The sequence below is a fragment of the Carassius auratus genome, linkage group LG28B (genome assembly GCF_003368295.1).
Source record: "Carassius auratus strain Wakin linkage group LG28B, ASM336829v1, whole genome shotgun sequence".
Lineage (NCBI taxonomy): Eukaryota > Metazoa > Chordata > Actinopteri > Cypriniformes > Cyprinidae > Carassius > Carassius auratus.
Window position 1 is genome coordinate 8,476,148 of NC_039293.1, and position 19,432 is coordinate 8,495,579.

Below are 19,432 nucleotides of genomic sequence, written 5' to 3' on the forward strand. Positions count from 1 at the left end.
GGGGGGGGAAAGAGGGGGGGGGGGGGGGGGTTAATAATAAGTATACATTTCTGGTCCACACTCCAGCACAGTAGGGGGCGGATATGCATCTTAAACGTTAGTTGCCACTGTCATTATAAGTACAAGAAGAAGAAGAAGAAGAAGAAGAAGAAGAAGAAGAAGAAGAACCACGCGAGATGTCAAAACGAGATGTTGTTGGCAATATGGCCGCTTGCATTGAGAGACAACAGTGAGTTTGTTTCCCGAAATAGTTTAAATTGAAGTGTATAAGACATTTTCATTAAGTGGTATTGATTTTCAATCTATTAAACTAAGGTATAAAGTAATCAATATATAAGCAAAAGATGTAAAGACGCTATCCTCCTGTTTCACAGACAAGGTTAATTAAACTATGGCGTAAACCAGGCTTAATCTAAACCTGTTTTTATACAGTCTATGATCTAAACCCAGACTGTTACTTACATAATACAGCATATTTGTGATTTTGCTGTAAAAACGCGTTTTATAATGCATAACTAACGGGAACTCCACACTCCACTAACAGTACAAGACTCAAAAGTGGATTTACATAAACCATATATACATCTTGAAGACTAATACTAAATAACATTTATCATCTGACAGGATAATGTTTGATTAGTATTGCAGATGAGCACATCTAACAGACATGAAACGGGTGTCTGAGTGATGTGTGTGTGTGTCAACACTGCTATAGATGAGTGTAAGTCATGTAAACAAACAAATCTACATAAGTTATCTATTTTATTTGTCCATTTGCAATATTGATAATTTAAAGAACATTTGTGTTGGATAAAAAGCGAGTTACATCAGTTACTAACTCAACATATAAATGCAGTATATATCACAGATAAATCACAGACACTTGACTCTTGTCTGGATGTTACAGGGACAGATGAGACACGTGTGTGTGTTTATCTGGTGAAGAGTGACTGATGAAGAAATGTTTATTTTAATTAATGTAATTTCAAACAACGTTTACAGCTCATTCCTTATTCTTGTTTTCTGTGCATTTGCTGCAGATCTTTTGTTTTGGAGCAGGACCTGCAAGGAAAGGTGAAAAAAGGGAAAACCTGAAACAAAATAATAATGTAATGACTTTTTGTATTGTGGGTGTGTGTGTATTTTTGTAGGATATGAAAATGTGTTGATACTGATGTGTGCACTGAGCATGGAGAAGACCACAGCATCATCCTTGAAATGGTCCAGAGACACAGATGAGACGCTCCAGCTCTTACTGTCTCATCAGGACCAGATGCTGCTCTGGTGTCTTCATCCTCAGTGACCCCAGAGCAGTGAGAGCATCAAGAGAAAGACCAAAAGACACTGAGGATTTGATTTTGGTAAAGTTTGTTCTGCTGGTTTTTGTTTATATAATGAAGGCTGACTTTCAGAAGCTTCAAAACCATCATCAAAAAATGTGATGGAGCTTTTATCCAAAGTGATTGGCAGTGCTCTTATTACAGGGGCCTACAATCCCCTGATCAACCTGGAGAAAAGAGCCTTGCTCAAGGACATACTGGTGGTTTTGAGCCAGTTCAGTGTTTTAGCACACTACAAAAGTAATAAATCAATGCGTGTACTTGTAAACTCTGTGTAAATGTTTTCCAGGTAGTGGTGCTCATGGAGAGCAGGCACACAGATGTTTGGAGCAGACACAGCAGCAGTCAGATTGTCCTGCATTTGTTCTCCTGCTCTTGTTCAGGGCTGTGTGGTTCAGAGAGCCGTCATCATGGTCTTCTGTCATGATCCTGACTTCTTTCTCTTTCTCCCTCTCTTTATCACACACTCACCCACTTTCCTATTACGCACACACTTTTCCCTTTGCTCTATTAATCTCCTTCAGCTGTTCCTAATTTACTCTAGTCTTCGTGATTATTCCTTTTACACCTGTTCCCCCTTCTCCCTAAATGAACTCTCCTATTTATTCCCCCCCCATTCTTCAACAGATTATTCCAAGATCCTCACGAGCATCAGACGTCTTTCTCTACATTGGGAAGTCGTGGCCTAATGGTTAGAGGGTTGGACTCCCAATCGAGGGGTTGTGGGTTCTAGTCCCGTGCCGGCAGGAATTGTGGGTGGGGGGAGTGCATGTACAGTTCTCTCTCCACCTTCAATACCACGACTTAGGTGCCCTTGAGCAAGGCATCGAACCCCCAACTGCTCCCCGGGCGCCGCAGCATAAATGGCTGCCCACTGCTCTGGGTGTGTGCTCACAGTGTGTGTGTGTGTTCACTGCTCTGTGTGTGTGCATTTCGGATGGGTTAAATGCAGAGCACAAATTCTGAGTATGGGTCACCATACTTGGCTGAATGTCACTTCACTTCATTCCCTATGGTTGTTTAGTTGGGGATTGCTGCTTAGCTGCTTAGCTGGATTTTTCTGTATTTATCTCCTTGTTTTGCACGTTGCCCAGCTCGCCAGTCTCTCACGGCTGCCAGTGCCAGCACCCGTGTCCCATACGGTTTTTCAATAATATATAAATTCACAACTTAGCGAACTGTGAAGCTGATTGAGACGTAACCTCTGCATGACAGTGGACCTTAAGCAAGTATAGGTCTCTGCAGGAAAGTAATGGGGGTTACCAGATCAGGGTGTTTTTAGACCATGATACTTGATTGGCTGGCTTCATAGTGACGTTAGATTTAGGGGTGGGGTTAGGTAAGGGGGATCATTTTGATTGCATGATTTAGAAACACCCACCAGTTTGAAAGTCTCAAAGTCATAAACGCCCACTTTTGTCCTGCAGAGAACGAAGTCTCACCTTAAGGGCCAGAGCTGACAACCCCTGACATACTGATTAGTTAATAATCCCTCATGAAGAATGAGTACACTTTAATTTGTACATTTTGGACAACCATTGTTTTTGTATTATTATTATTATTTTTTTTACATTTACATTTTAGTTATTGTTTTCTTTCTCACTTTAGATGCTGGAGAAAAAACAGCGAGGCTGAAGTATTCAAAGTGCAAACATATGCCGTGGCTCATTAATCCAGAATTGGGACGTCTACTGGTTCCCCTGTGGGAACCCATTTACCTAATGTGTAGTTAAACCAAAGATTTTCCTCACTCACCTTCAAGCCAGACTTTTGTTCATCTTTGAATCACAAACTCAGAACTTCTTAATGAAATCTCAGAAATAATTTATTTATTTATAAAATAACACATTCACGAGAGCACCATGATGCATCAGTGTTGCGTTGGTGTGAGAGCTGGCCATCCCCATTGAGGAAACATAATTTCTGAATACATTTTTTTTAATGTTGTTGTTTTTTGTGTACACACGGCATCTTAAAAAAAAAATAAAAAAATAATAATCTTAATTTGTGTTCTGCACAAAAGGGTCTTATGGGTTTGGAGCAGCATTAGGGTAAGTAATTAATGACATAATTTACATTTTTGGTTGTTGTAATGTGGTTATAATTGCTCATTGTTTCAATTTTTTTATATTTTAAAGATTTATTGTCCTGAAAAATTATGTTTATACAGAAAAACGGATTCATTTGATGTTACAGTAATGACCAATAAAAATCTAATGCTGCTCTTTTGCAAGGTATGTTAAAAAAATACTGATACATTTCATGGTTTCCACAAAATATTGGGCAGCACAATTGTTTCAAACATTGATAATAATCAATAAATATTACTTGAGCTGCAAATCAGTATATTAGAATGATTTCTGAAGATCACGTTACACTGAAGACTGGAAGAATGATGCTGGAAATACAGTTTACAGGGATAAATTACATTTTACAATCCATCCACATAGAAAACAATTATTTCTGTAGTTATATTTCACAATATTACTTGGTCTGTTTAATCGAATGAGGCTTAAGATGTGATCAAGAAAGTAGCTTTTTTTATGGTTTACATGAAAGATGTATTTAATGTCAATAAATGTGTCGATATACGATTGTGAATTTTCTCATTTTTATTAATTATGAATATGAAAGATAATTGACGGTTGTAATAAGGCCTGAAAAGACGTATTTTCAACTTTAACTTTACAACCACATTTGGACGTCTTTTTATAGACGACTTCATTTTAACGTTGTTCAGAAGTCTGCCAATGACGTCTTCTCAACTAGTTTTTGCTGGGTGGGGTGCTCTCCTATGTCCTTTAGTTATGATTATTTAATTTATTCACGATTACATAATATTGTGTCTATACCAGTTTATATGAAAAGGTTAATGTAGCGTGGATTAAAATGAATTTACATTCAATTCATAAAAGTGATATTACTTTATGAAGATTATTATAGATGTACAAAACATGTAAGTTTCATGAACTATGGTTGAACACAGATCTTTTTCTTTTTTTTGTTTTTTTTCAAATAATCCAAAAGCCTATGGGAAGCTGCCTTTATGCCTACAAAGTGAGGTCATAGTTCGCCCACTCTATTCCTAAGGTTAATCCTGCCCTCCTCATTACTCTACGGACAAAGAAATGTAGAAATAAATACATGGGTTAATAAATACATAAATGTGAATAAATATATTTGGAAAAGAATATACAAGAAATTAAAATTATACATTTTTTTTTTTTACTTTTCTTTGTATATTTATTAATTTATTTCTAACTATGCAGTCTTGGCATTCCATATCTTGGACCAAAAACAGTTAAGTGTTTGGTTTATGATACTTGTGCATCCCTGCATGATTCTTACAGTTAACATTTAAGGTTACTATTAAAGTTAACTATTTAGTTGCTGTACCTCAAATTCTAACGCAAAAGAGCATGAACAATGAAGATTTCCCTGATAAGACCTTTTATAAGACAAAATAAATTTGGAAGACAAACTTGTTTTTTTTGTGCAAATACTGGAAAATGTTTAATAAAAGAAGTAACTTTTTTTTCAGGTTTTTGAATAATGTACAGGACACAAATAAGAAAACAGCCGTAAGTGATTGTTTGGATGCTCAGATGTATTTATGTTTCTATTGTTCCCTCTTTGACGATGGCCATTGCGAGGTTACGGGCCAGAGCGAGTCTCAGGAGCTCCGTCTTCGTGGACTCGATATCTTCATCCTGAAACACAGAGGAAAAACAACTTAACCTCAATCACAACTGAACATAATAAGCTTCTCTTGGATGTTCGAGATGGTTTGTACCTGGTCTGTCTGGTTTGAGTCTTTGCTGTCTAAGTTCAGCTCCTCCAGACAGGACATGAGCTCATACGTCTGATCCACTGAGAAGATCACCTTTACATGCAAACAGAGAGAGCCTTTCAAACAAAACACCACTAATGAAATACTAATGCAATCGTACACACTACCCAATGTTACTTGATGACGGTAATGATCTTAAAAGCCTTTTCATCTAAATCAATCTGCTTAAAATGCTTCAGTTCTGTAGATAAATATTTATTGGTGGTGTGAATGAGGTAAAGTGTGACTGTAAAGCCTGAGTTGTCCGTCTTGACCTCTTTCTGCTCCAGCAGAGGCAGCGCATCGGTCAGCAGCGTCATCCACAGACTGCGTGGAGCGATCTTTGCCGTCATGAGGGAGAGAAGGAGTCTGGCCGCCTCGGAGAAACGCTTCTCACCGTAAAGCCTGTGAAACTCACGGTACTTTCCTGTAAACACACACAGTCATGCATCTCATGGTCAAAAGGCATGGTTGAAATTGCATTAGAAATCATTTTTTACACATGTGACCTTTTAAAATGAAACAGTATATTAGAAAAGACAACCAGTTTGTATCATTTGGGAACTGACTGGATGGATTGAAACTGAACACTGCACCAAAAAAAGTGTATATTAATATTTTTGTCTCGTTTCTAGTCAAAATATATATAAAAAATTTATATATTTAAATCAAGATGCATTTAATAGATTAGCACAAAGACGCAAGACACTTAAGTCTTGTATCCTGGAAGAACTTTCAAATAATTTGACTATAAACAATACAAAAATACTAAGTAAGATAAGCCTTTTTTATGTTTTTTTTGCAGTGAACTCCAAACTGAATGTGCATTTACCAAAAACAATGACTGGCTAGCTTTAGTTAATTTTAATATTTGATAAGCAAGTTATTACATGAAACAGAAGCACGTTTTTTTCTTATGTTTGTGGTTGAGGAATCGATCACAGTTGCGCAGGAAAGCTGAACGAAAGCAGTGTACAGCGGATCTCAGAATGAACGGCAGACTGAAATACGACAAACGCTGAATTACAGAGGATCTTGTGCTCAGGATAAATCTCATAAATGGCATCGCTCTCTCATATTGTACCTAAAAACGTCAGTCTGTCACTGAGCAGCATGGCGGGACCCAGATTATCCAACAAATCCAGATCTGTGAAAGAGCCTTTGTTACTGTAATCCTGAAGAAACCTGTGGAAAACAAACAAAAAGCATGATTTAGGAGAAAGGCCAATATTATAACTTCTAGATGTTGGCACAGACAGCCAGATAGACAGACAGTGTGTAACCTCTCGGAGATGAGAGTAGCGAACGCAGCGTCTTTGGCTCTGATGCTCCAGGACAGAGCAGATCCCAGTCTGTTGTTCCTCAGAGCTCTTTTAGCCATGATCTTACAGATACTGCGCACTGAAACACACACAGATCCACTCTTACTGCATCGGTCTCGTAGTCCTCGGTTATCTCGCTGCTCAAGTCTGTTGAAGTCTGAAAGGTCACTCACCCTGTTCACTCATCTGTCGGTCCTCACAGATCCGCAGGACTTTAATGGCCTTGCGTTCGGTGTCGAGCGGGACTCTCTCGATCTGCAGCTCCAGATACACACGACCGAACTCAGGACAGTGATCGAAATAATCCACCGCCAGCTGCCACAGACTAACACACACACACACACACATATGATATATACATTCTTCTGAACACTTCATTATTGAACCAGTTTGGTTAAATCAAGATTCACTTAGAGTCAAGAATATGTGAGTCGTATTAAAAAAATAATTATAGTAAATGAAAAAAAAAAAATAATAATAATTAAAAATAAATATAATACACAAAATACAAAGTAACAATTTAAATTAATACAATAATTTAAACTATTATGTTATAAATTATATTTAATAATTAAGTTAAATTATACATACATTTGTATTAATATAAATTAAATAATATATGTTAATTATATATTAAATATATCCACAATTATGAAATGTAAAAAAATAATTGAATATTAACATATTACTCAATATATTAATTAATAATTGTATACAAACGTAATATTTTAAATATAAATTATAATCATTATTTTATAAATATAAATAGAATAATGCTTTACAATGATGAGGAAATTTGCTGTCATGAAAGTTACTATATAACTTGATACTAATATATGTGTAATTATTATTATTGTATTTTTTTGGTAAAATATAATCTCTTATTTTTCTTTAAGGGTAAAGTGTGATCTAGACTTGTTTTCATTAGAATTGAACACTTTAGTCTGCAGAGATAAAGAATGGTTTTCAATCACCTGTGATGCGTGAAGAGTCCCGAGGCATACTCCAAAACCAGAAACTCACGCAGATTAGACCCAAAACTACAAAAACACAAAACCAGAAGGGAGTTATGAGCATCACACCAACCAAAACCTTCTCAAAGAGCCACGTGACTCTGGAGGTTTAGTTCATTTACATATATGAATGGAAAATGGTCCTAAAACACTAAAATGTGACATTATAAGTGTCTGTCAGATCTGACGTGAGATACGCACTGGAGGTTGTGTGACTGCAGGAGTTTGCAGTGATCCAGCAGATCCGTCAGATGAGCCACGAACCACCAGTTGTTGAGCGCAATGCTGCAGAAACATCACACATCTGTGTTAGTTTGGAGGATTCACAGGCGTCTGATGAATGTGTGTCTGCACTGAGAGAGTTAACACACCTGCAGTCTTTGATCACCTGATGCAGGTCGAACTCAAAGGCTGACAGCAGGATGATGTCCAGAGGCTCCGGAGACGCCCGTGGACCCAGAAACATGTTCATGCTCGACTGCAACACCAACACAAGCTCAGTATGATACATGGAGCTGGACAGCTGGGGTTTATAGCTTTATTCACAGTGGAATCTATCAAATCAAGTTCAGATATCATGACTAATTGTCAGCTGTGCGTATGATATCAGGCAGCTTTACTTGTGATGCATGATGGGTTATTATCGTTAGCTTAAACTAAAACCATAATAATAATAATAATAATAATAATGACAAAAGTAAATTAAAACACAATAAAAATACAATTTTAATTAGCTAGTTGTCCAAGCAAAATGTCTAAATTTCATTTAATTATATTATATATCAAATAATTCAAAGTTTTAAAAATGTAGCTGAAATATAAATTAAAACATTTTATACATTTTATTTCAGCTAGATGTCAAGGCGACGTTTATAATTTTCTTTACATTTTAACTTAATATAATAAATCAACCATAATAAACCAAAATAAATAAACAATAATAAAAAGCAATAAAAAAACTACAGACAAATAGAAGAAAACTATAGACAAATAATATAAATCATTAAAAATGACAAACATGCATCAAAACTACTAAAAATTGAAACCATTCAAATAAATTAATATTAAAATGAAATAAACTGAAAGAAATAATAAAAAATAAAAAATATATATATATTTTTTTTAAATCTAAAAATTAAACATTAAAAAGAAAAAAAAGACACTAATTAAAAATATTAAAGCAAACTATCTAAAATAAAATAAAACAGTAAATAGTAAAAAAATATAATAAATACATAAATAATATTTGACATCATTTAGTTTAACTGGATGTTCTAAAATTAAAAACAAAAAGAAAAATCTACAAAAATAACCAATTTAAATTATTTGTAAAACACTAGGGCAGTTTCTTAGTGACCCTGATATATAACTGGCTGTATGTACTTGTGCGTAGTAGTGCAGGTCGGGCGGTTTGATTGTCGGGTGAGTGAAGAGCAGCCGTGTGACCAGGAAGTGATACCAGGTGCTCAGCAGCTCTTTCTGCTCCAGTAACGTGTCCTCATCACCCACCAGGATCTGACAGAGACACACAGAGACAGACAGAGTCAGGATCACGCGCTCTCCGCAGACTCACAGCTCATCTGAGGTCGCCGCTCTTCACCTTGCAGATGGTCTCCAGCTGACGGCTGCTAGCGAAGGTGTTGTCTTGTAGACAGCGGTCACACTCCTCGTGCCAGTGTCTCCACTTGACATCAAACTCAGTCAGCGTTTGAGTTCCTGCGGGCTGCACACACAAACATACATGCAGAATTCAAATATTTTAGCAACATGTACAGTGACGATGTTTTAGTAGTGTAATATTGTTTTTTTATGCATTTTTTGGCATTGCAGTATTGAGAATTTAGATGTGCTTAATTGTAAATATACACTGAAATCTAACAATACCCATATGTTTTCTTCTGATTTTGGGGTCAAATACAACACATTCTTAACAAGTTTAGGAAAAGCGTGTGAGATGCACGTACGTTAAAGATGGGCATGCTCTGTAACAGGCCGTCCATGCGTTTGAACACAGAGCTGCTCTCGGCCCGCAGAGACGCCTGTTTGGACAGCACCTGACGGGCTTCATCCGTACGGCCCTGCAGGACCAAACTGATCACCTGCACACAAACCCATGTAAGGACACAGATGATGATGATGTTCAGATGTTCTGGAGGTCAGAGGTCACACGTTTCATACCACATCCCAGTAGGACTGATGCAGGGCAGGGCTTTCGCTCTGTAACACCTCTCTTGCTCTCGTGTCCACGTCCGACTTGTGCAGACGCACCCAATCCAGCAGGAGGAGCAGCAGAGATCCGGCTGAAACATCACAACAACATCAAGAAATCAGGAAAACATGGATAAAGTGTGTCCTGCTGGAATCTAGGTGTCTGACGGTTTTAGACGTCTCTACCTGGCGCTGCGTCGATGAACAGAACCTCACACAAGTTCCATATGAGCTCGATCGCCAAGAGAATAGAGACCTGATCTCCATACTGTGACGCTAACGGACCCTCTCGAGTTGAAACTGAAAAGAGAAGGCAAACGTGATCAGCCGATCAAAAGCATCCTCTTCCTCGCGTGTGATGTGAGCGTTTACCTGCGTTCTGCTGCAGCTCCTCCATACACGCTCGGATCACAGACCTGTAGTTCTTACTGACGCTCACAAACCTGCAGGAGACAACGACGGATCGGATCAGTTCAACAGAAGCGTGTCTGCTTGCATGTGCTTCCACACGATCAGGACTCACTGTGACTTCTTGTTCTTGCTGGGCACGTCCTCTTTGAGTTTCTGCAGCCCCACGAAGATGAGATGGGACTCGTTGAAGAGTTTGCGCAGGATGGGAGAGCAGATGTCTTCATCTCTCCTCACTATGTGAACGAGCGGAGAGCTGGCAGACCTCGGACCTGAGCGGGAACACAAACACTGGTGAGGGTTCAGACAGCTTTCAGCTCCTCGTCCCAGAGTCAAGAGTCTCTCCAGTGTGGATGGGAATACCTTGTAGTCTGTAGTTTGTCTCATACACCAACAGATCTCCAGGACCCCATTCAAAACCCAAGTGCTTCTGATGAAATCCAACGCCGGGAATCAGCTGCAAGATACTCATCATTAATTCTGATATATCCATCCATCTATATATATCTATATACACGCAATTATATTTTGAGGATAAATATATAACACATTGGTTATGCATTTTAGTAATACAAACACACCATTTTATTAATACAATATTTGTATATTACTGTATTACTTTGGAGTATAATGGCATATAAATATAATAATTGAATGCAACGGTGATGCAAATGACAGTATCTTGATACTACCTTCAGATACCATGGTAACACCTCATAACTACTTTATAAATGCCCCTCATATAAATACTTGTACCGTACATCGATATATTGTTCATATGCACAGATGAGAGAGTTACCGTGGTACTGGGCTCTACATCCAGCTCCTCCATAACACCCGGACAGTAGATCCACCCGAATAATAGCGAAGGTGTAATGTTACCCTGCTGAATGATCTAAGCTACACTCAACTCAGATCAGACCGCCATGAGTCTGAGGACCCCTGCCTGCGCGGTTAGTACGACTCACTGAACGCCTGAGCAAAATACGAACGTACACGGTTAACTTGTGTATAAATAAGAGGGGTGTTTTATTTTTATTTTTTGGTTTTCACATATTATTATTATTATTATTATTATTACGAAGTGTTAATTGTTGCAAAATTACTAGCAGTGTTTAATGACAAACGTGGCACTCATATTACTCATATTTCCATTAAAAATACAAATTAAGACTTCTAGGCAGTGTTGACACAACCTGATGTAGTATTTAAAAATTCGTGTGCGAAGACCTCAATAATCTGTTCTATTTTAAAATTAGGATCGGTGTTTGTTAAGGAAAAAAAAAAAAAAAAATCTGCTCAAGTATGTAATTAACAATATCAATAACACTGTTACCTTACTTGTAATTGGACATTTGATTTTTTTTTAATATGCCGTGTTTTTATCACTTAATATAAATAAAATAAAGCCTAAACTGATTTTAATACACATGCAGTGTTTTTGACAACACTAAGCTGTTTTATATACTATCTAATGTGTTTTTATAAAGCCTAGCGTCATCTCAGTGGGGTAAAATGTTTCTCATAAGAGGTTCAGTATGATCTTCGTGTCAGTTATTTCACTTATTAATTGTAGTTTCCTCACTCTCCTTGTGAATTATTGATAATAATGTCGGAGGCACGTTCAGCTTGATCTGTGAGACACATAAAGAACAAGATGGCTTCCTTCCTTCCCTTCAGTCCAGTGTGAACAGAACTGGATCATTAGTTCCTCACAATCAAGACATTAACAGTCAATCTACACCTTCTCAAGGATGTCCAGGCCATGCGTCTGTTTATATATGACATTCATTATCAAAATAAACAGCATTTTGTGTTATTTCTCTTCATATTTGGTCCAACATTGTTTTTTCCAATAAAACACGTGCACGTATGCGCGTGCATGTTTTCCCCGGCTCCCTGTTCCCGCGCTTGGCACCACGTGACCCGCTCTGGCCTATAGCGACGGAACGCGGGCAACGGACGCGCCTCGCGGGATCGCGCACGCCGCGACTGTATATAATCGGGGGCGCGGACGTGCGCGTCCCCGCGGAGTCTTTGTGTGGCGGCGTAGAGAAGCGCAAATACAGTAACCATGGCCGACGAGAAACCCAAGGTGAGTGGCGTTTCAAAACGAAGGGATTATTTATTTTTAGTTAGAGCTCGAGGGGTCTCCAAAACAGCAAGTGCGCAGACGGGTTGATTTTTAATGTGAAATATCGCGCGTAGCGGATAAATACTGTAACTGCCGCCTCAGAAACAACACCGGAAGAAGACGTGTGAACGCGCGCGAAGAGCTCACGCCGCGCGCGCACACACACGCGGTCAAATTAAAATAAGAAGAAAATTAGGTCAAACACGATTTTTATTTCAGGAGGTTTGTTGATAGAAAGCGAGTGCTCGGAGTATGTGTTTACTAAGTCCCGATGGAAACCACTTCTCTGTTGGTTTGAGTTGATGATGTGAGTTTGATGCTCATTCATCACGTGAAGCGCGTGCACAATAATGCGAATAAAACTCTAACCACCACAAAGATGAAGTCTGTTTGATGTTGAAGTGGGTTTTCAAACACAAATTTGCTGTTTTATTTGGAGAGATATGCACAATGATCAGGACATGAACTAGTGTTGGAAAGAATTTATATCCATTATGAAAAATATGATTTTTTTTTTCATAAGACCACATATTGTGTACCTCAGATAGTTAAGAGGATATAAGTTGTGTCTGTGCTGACTATGAGAGTCACATGTTAGCCTCTGGCTTGCCCTGTTCATGTTATTATCATGTGATTATAACATGAATTCACTTTCTATTTTAATCTTCAAACTATGAACAGCACTCCTACTGATAAATTATAGATGACTGAGCCATTATTAAGAGTAATACAGTATTTTATGTGGATATTGAGTAGTGGTTGACCAGTATGTCCATCAATAATTAAATGTAATGGTTGCAAGTGAGACATGTAGGCTACATAAAATATGCAAGGAAGAATGATGTAATATCTCATGAACTTTTATGTTTGTGCATTTTATCTTTGTTTTCTCAGGAGGGGGTAAAGACAGAGAACAATGACCACATCAATCTGAAGGTGGCGGGACAGGACGGGTCCGTGGTCCAGTTTAAAATAAAGAGACACACACCCCTCAGCAAGCTCATGAAGGCCTACTGTGAGAGACAGGTGAGGTCACACACACACACACACACACACACACACACATACAGATTGTGTTATATGAAGTCTCAATCTCACAATCTGCAAAGCTTTTAAAGTTCTGACTGCACATATTAGAGTTTCTGCCCAAAATAACAGAGGTCTGTTGTAATTTCTTCATTGTCATGTTGAAGAACCACAATAAGGGAAATAATTTGGTAAAACAAAAGACTAGCAAAAATACAGTGGAAGAACATGAAATATAATGAACAGGGATTAGAAATGACATTTTGGTCAATTCTAAGCAGAAACTGCACTTTTTAAATAATTAATTTGCAATTATTATTATATAAAAAAGACATTTGTGCAAAAAAAGTGTTTAAGGCAACAGACCAACTCATGCATACAAAAACAACACAAGAAAAGAAATAAGCAAATCTCAGAACAATCTTATGAAAAAAAAACAGCAGCACCCATCTACGTATATGTAAGCTTTACATACATTAAAAATCTGTTTATATATTACTTTAATAAAAAAATCTAAATGATTTAATTTAGCAAAATGTGTCCACGTTTCATAAAAACAACAACAACAAAAAACTATTTTTTTTTATGGCATTGCATTTCAAATTTGCATTTGCCAAGATTGTATGATTTGTATGTAATTTTCCTTTATATTTCTAATTTCGAAGACTATTTAATTTCGCGTCACAAAACAATTCAACAGTGGCGCAGCATGTATTGAAGATATACTCAATAATGAAACATGTTTTTATGCACGCACTTAGTATCTTAAGCTTGAACATGTAGCATTTCATAGATCCAGATGTTCCTTGGCCTCCTTTCCCGGGTTTTTGCAGATCTTAGAGAGTTTCAGTTCACAATTTCACAAGTTAAGACCTTAAAAATGTATTAAATCAGAGCAGAAAGTCCTAAATTGATGAAGTTGTGGGCATTAAATGTTTCACACATTGTAAATAAAAATATCTAAACATCCTTGAAACGTAATGGGAATCAAATTAATCGGAAAAAAATTAAGCAAGTTTGTTTAAAACCCCTGCAAACATCTGTAAGTGGGGAATGAAAACTTGTTTTACGTTTTGAATCAAGTACATTTTTCCAAGTCTGTTGGCAGATATTTGTTGTTTTTAATCACACGCTCACTTCATTTCCATCAATTCCACAGAAATCAAGGCTTGGGTTCATAACGTTCAATGAAGGAGCCCTGTGTTAAAAGCTATGAAATTAAATTGTTTATTTAACAACGATTGCATCTGTAATCCAAACATGTTCTACACTGATATTTGATAAAGTCAATCAGCACAGAACGTGTCATGAAGAAACACACGGGCTCATCCTCACCTCGCTGTCAGTATAACATAAATCACAGTCATTGAGAAAGCACTGAAGCAGGCTGTATTAATCTGAGCGTGAATGTGTCCGAAGGATTGCAGTAGTGCTCAGACGGTTACAGTCATCTGCACAAAAGCTCTTCAGTCTGATCAATAAACACTGGCGCATTCCCTGTATTTCCTCAACAGTCCTTCCGTCTGCTCTCTTTATCACTCCCTCATGTCCACTTAATGGTCCTGTGTGTCCGGCCCAAGGTTTCTGTATTCTGAAACAATGACTCTAAAGTTCACGTATGACAGAGAAAGAGACGCTCAGTTTGACTCTGTTCATCTCATCAGGAGTCCATGCAGTCTTCGTGATTCTTTATTAACAGCTCCCTCAGCGCTGTGAACACACGAGGTTAAGATGCTCCGCGAGGACACGCCTGATCTTTAGGTCACTAAATGTTTTCCTGGCAGAGGAGGAGGAGGAGGAAGAGGGTTTAATCTCATTGTGGGGCTGTGAGATTCGCCGGCAGAAGTAGGACTGCGTTTACAGGCGCACGGGGAAGGAAGCGACCCTGGTTTATGTGGTTCATGTTCATTCAGACGTCAGGAAATCCTTCTCAGCAGCGGAAAATAAATATGAAGCCACGAGGTTTCAGCTGATCAGCCGTCTTTATCTCAGACTTTGAATTCCCTTTTAGGGGTCGGACGTCCGCTAAAATGTTAGATGCTGTGGATGTATCTTCAGATCAGTATTAGCATTTTACCGTCTTATGAGTTGCAAGTCGAGTCATTAAAAAGAACCATTCTAATTGATTCATTCATTCAGGATTCAGGATTTATTCAGCTTTCAGTAGAGTTTGTTCACTAAAACTATTAAAACATTTTTGTAAATTCAGATAAAGCTAAAGTAAAATAGAAATATTAGATGAAACAATAAATTTCAGTTAGTTGTTGAGGCAAAATTTGTAATTCTGATTTAAAGTCAAAGCAATAAAATTACTAACTGTAAAAAAAAAAAAAAAAAAAAAAAAAACTGAAATAAAAAATGTAACCTATATAGTAAGAATAAAAAAAAAATCAAAATTTTAAAAGTTTCTAAAATCGAACTTAAATTCTAATGAAAATGAAAGTATGGAAATAAAAGTTAGTCCAAAATATTAGCAGTGTATAAATAATCTTTGAGATGGAGTTGTCAATTGATTAATCAAAAAGACAATTTGTCCATTTCATTTGTAATCCAATGTTTATTCAGTTTTCAGCAGGGCTCATCAACAACAACTATTAAAACATTTTTGTAAATTAAAATAAAGCTAAAATAAAAAATTTCTATTAGAGGAAACACTTGAATTCTGTTAGTTGTCAATGCAAAATTTCGTATTTTCAGGTTCAACTGTAAATAAAAATAAATAAATTAAGCCTAAATAATAATAATAATAAAAATAATAATGTCAAAAGCACATAATTGACAAAAGTGTTTACTAAAACGAAAATGAAAGCTGACAGTGTAAGAATGAGATCACACTGGTTGTGAGTGGAGCAGAATGAAGGGAGAATCACTGGACGGATGTGTGCTTGTGTTTTCAGGGATTGACCATGAGGCAGATCAGATTCCGATTCGACGGACAGCCAATCAACGAGACAGACACGCCCGCACAGGTATGACATCACTGACAGACTCGCATTCCGTGTCCACTTCTGATTCTAATAGTGACATCACTCTCACAGGTGTTCTCAGACACACCGAATACAAGTTAAACGCATTTATTGTAAAGAAAAAGGCACAGCTCATAAAACCTGTTTGTGAATATTGAGGTCATTAAAAATTTTGAATGGCATTGTTAAAACATTAAGAAAATGATGCATAATTGTATTGTTTCATGATAATTACATGCTTTCCTTCCCAACTGTTAATTACTGCAATGAAAAAAAAACATTTGTGTTTTGTCATTTGTAATTAAAATATATTATTGCTTCAAAGCAGTTTCATGGGAAAAAGTGTGTTTATATATATGTGTGTGTTTATGTTTAATATTTTATTATTATATATACATATAGATTATAAATATAAATGTATATAAAATATGTATATGAATTTGTAGAATGTTAGTTTTTTTGTTTTTTTTTTACAGCTTAATTTATGATCATTTTCATTAATGGCCATATAAGAAAAAAAAAGTTAATTATTTTAACTTTTAATGTTTTTCTAGTATTAAATTCATATAATATAGTATTCAGAATCCAGTTCGTATTATCACTGAAAAATGTGTAAAATTAACCAATCATATCTTGGGCCACTCTTTATTATCCAGTCAAATGCTGGATGATAAAGTCCTGCTCTTATTTCTCAGATTGGAAGTTAAATGCATTCTATGTTGACTTAAAAGCTTTTGCTGTTTCGTTTAGAAAGAGCAGGCGTCAATGTGCGCTCTCAGATGAACATTTAGGCAAGAAAACACGTTTTTTTCAAACATAATAGACTGCATCTCACCCACTGAGTAAATCTGGCTTGACAGCATCATTGTGCAGCTTGCATCATGGGATAGGAGTGAACTGTAATTACAGCAGATAGGTGTCAATTTCACAGTCAACAGGAAGTCTCTGTGAGTTCTGAATGAGGTGTCCTCATGTGACTCTCTACTGACCTCACGTCGCTGGTGTTTATTAATAATAGTGAATAATAAATGAGCTCATGTTGTTCCTCCGCAGTTGGAGATGGAGGATGAAGACACAATCGATGTTTTCCAGCAACAGACAGGAGGACACGTCTGAATGGGACGACCCTAGCGACCCCGACCCGTCTCTCTCCGCCTCTCTCTCTCTGTTCCTGGTTCTCACAGACCTCTGTCCTCATGGTTATCTGTAACTGCTGTTGTATAGTGTTTTCAGTTCATCATGTTTTACTTTCGTTTTGTACATAAAGGGTTTCTGCTACAGTAATTCTTCCATTGGGATTGGTAATTGGCGTAAAATCTGACATGTTAAGGCTGAGTCTTTGAATGAGCAATCGCTAGACCATCGTGGAGACAGTCATCTGTGTACAGACCAACTAATACATGTTTCCCCTTAAGACTCATTGAGGAAAAGAGCCGAGTGTTTGAGTTCAGCTTCTGTTCTGGATCGAATGTGAGCACACACAGGCTTTTTTGAAATTTTGTTTTAAGAAATAATAAAGAAATGTTCTGCTCTACTATACTTTAAGCAGACAAACCTGCAGTTCAGAATGATTTTCTGTTTTCCCTTCAGGCAAATTGGTTTTCAAAACTTTTTATTTTGCTTTGTTTTAGTGGTCATGTATAGTGCGTGACTTGTGTTAAACATGTTTTTGACTCGAGTACGAACGAGGGAATTCATGTTTCAGACAAGTCAAGCATCCATCTGTATTGTTTGATCTCTTGTTAAATAAAATATTCTCTTTTTATCAAACTCTCAGTGTGTCTGAGTCTTTAAATGTGACCCTGGGGCACAAAACCAAAACCAAGCAGCACCAAGTCTACATTGTATGGGTCCAGAATTATAGATTTAAATTTTTTATGCCAAAAAATCATTAGGATATTAAGTAAAGATCACGTTCCAAGGCGATATTTGGTGTATTTCCTAACATAAATATATCAAAACTTTATTTCTGATTAGTAATATGCATTGCTAAGAATTTATTTGGACAACTTAAAAGGAGATTTTTCTCAATATTTAGATTTTTTTCTTTTTTTTTTTGCACCCTCAGATTGTAGATTTTCAAATAGTAATCTCGGCCAAATATTGTCCAATCCTAATAAACCATACATCAATGGAAAGATTATTTATTCAGCTTTCAAAGTAAATTTTAACTTTAATGACTCGTTTGGTGGTCATGCGTCACATACTGTCTATGGTCACATGTTGCTTTGGCAATTCTAAAAATTTGCATAATTTTAGCAATTATTCTTAAATTAAGGGATTATTATAGTTATACAATTTTATAGTTATATAATTTTACATATTAAAATCCATTATAGTTCGACTAATTAAAAATAGGATGAAATAAAATGACTGTAATATTAATATAGGTGTTTTTGTTTAGGGTATTTTAAAATACTACGTTGAAAAAACAAGTATTATATTCGCATAAACATGTTTTAGTCAGTATATCCTCTCTGGATGATTTTGCAGTAAACCACAGTAAACCGATGAAGTCTAATGTCTGAATGACGACCAATCCTCCAATCAAACGCCACGGTCCGCTGTCCTCCGTCCAATCAGGAGGGCGCGTCGCTCCGGTGGGCGGGGCTTCGTGGGCTGGTCTAAAGGGCCGCTCCGCTGCGCTCGGATTTCAGCTGGTCCGGGCGGAGTCCATGCGGGATAAAGGACTTTTAGGCGAATTCAGTCTAGCTGAAGCCTTTCTAACGCGGTTTAGCGAGCACGTTACCCGCCCAACATGACTACGACGACCAACTATCAAGGCATGGAGCCCGGTGCCAAAAACAGCTCCAGGTAAATGCATTTAAAGGGGTTTGTTGCGATCAGAAAGCGAGACAAAAGAAGAGCTGGAGGTAATGATGATGATGATGATGATGATGGTGGTGGCCTGATGGATGGATTCCTCCTCCAAAACATGAATGCATATCAAGCCTGATCAGCCTGAATGTGATGATTTAATGGATTTATTTCAGGTTTTCATTTGGTCTGTTTAACCCAGACTGTCTGCCACCACCACCATCATCATCATCATCATCATCCTCTTGGCCAGGAAGACCCATCACCCCTTATTATAATCCGAGATTCATTCCAGGCTCACTGTATGCATGTAGTTTGATGTGATGTCTGGTGTTTTGATGTGGATGGTGCCCAAACTTCACCCAGCAA

General features: G+C 37.2%; 2 protein-coding genes and 1 long non-coding RNA gene across 4 annotated transcripts; 2 read left to right on the forward strand and 1 right to left on the reverse strand.

The window, feature by feature from the left end:
• The first annotated feature begins 204 nt into the window (after window positions 1-204).
• LOC113067501 (uncharacterized) lies at window positions 205-2,118 on the forward strand. The gene is made up of 3 exons (XR_003279379.1): window positions 205-229; window positions 625-721; window positions 1,041-2,118. It is a non-coding gene; the product is annotated as an uncharacterized LOC113067501 (long non-coding RNA).
• Window positions 2,119-4,926: 2,808 nt separating this feature from the next.
• Window positions 4,927-11,103, reverse strand: LOC113067376 (nuclear pore complex protein Nup85-like). Of its 2 annotated transcripts, none has more exons than XM_026239752.1 (18): window positions 10,920-11,103; window positions 10,484-10,577; window positions 10,236-10,392; window positions 10,085-10,155; window positions 9,899-10,012; window positions 9,683-9,804; window positions 9,469-9,603; window positions 9,105-9,227; window positions 8,888-9,019; window positions 7,876-7,982; window positions 7,706-7,789; window positions 7,466-7,531; window positions 6,665-6,816; window positions 6,453-6,570; window positions 6,254-6,354; window positions 5,445-5,596; window positions 5,134-5,223; window positions 4,927-5,050 (listed from the first exon to the last, which is right to left on the reverse strand). In XM_026239752.1, the coding sequence occupies exons 1-18, from the start codon at window positions 10,950-10,952 to the stop codon at window positions 4,952-4,954; spliced, it is 1,950 nt and encodes a 649-aa protein (XP_026095537.1). In that variant the 5' UTR covers window positions 10,953-11,103; the 3' UTR covers window positions 4,927-4,951. The 2 variants fall into 2 exon arrangements, with proteins under 2 accessions (XP_026095537.1, XP_026095538.1); XM_026239753.1 differs by having other exon boundaries at window positions 10,236-10,411; window positions 10,920-11,080.
• Window positions 11,104-12,061: 958 nt separating this feature from the next.
• On the forward strand, window positions 12,062-17,910 carry LOC113067476 (small ubiquitin-related modifier 2). Its single transcript, XM_026239896.1, has 4 exons — window positions 12,062-12,215; window positions 13,149-13,280; window positions 16,178-16,249; window positions 17,300-17,910. Exons 1-4 carry the CDS (start codon window positions 12,195-12,197, stop codon window positions 17,360-17,362), a joined length of 288 nt encoding a protein of 95 aa, XP_026095681.1. The 5' UTR covers window positions 12,062-12,194; the 3' UTR covers window positions 17,363-17,910.
• Window positions 17,911-19,432: the final 1,522 nt, after the last annotated feature.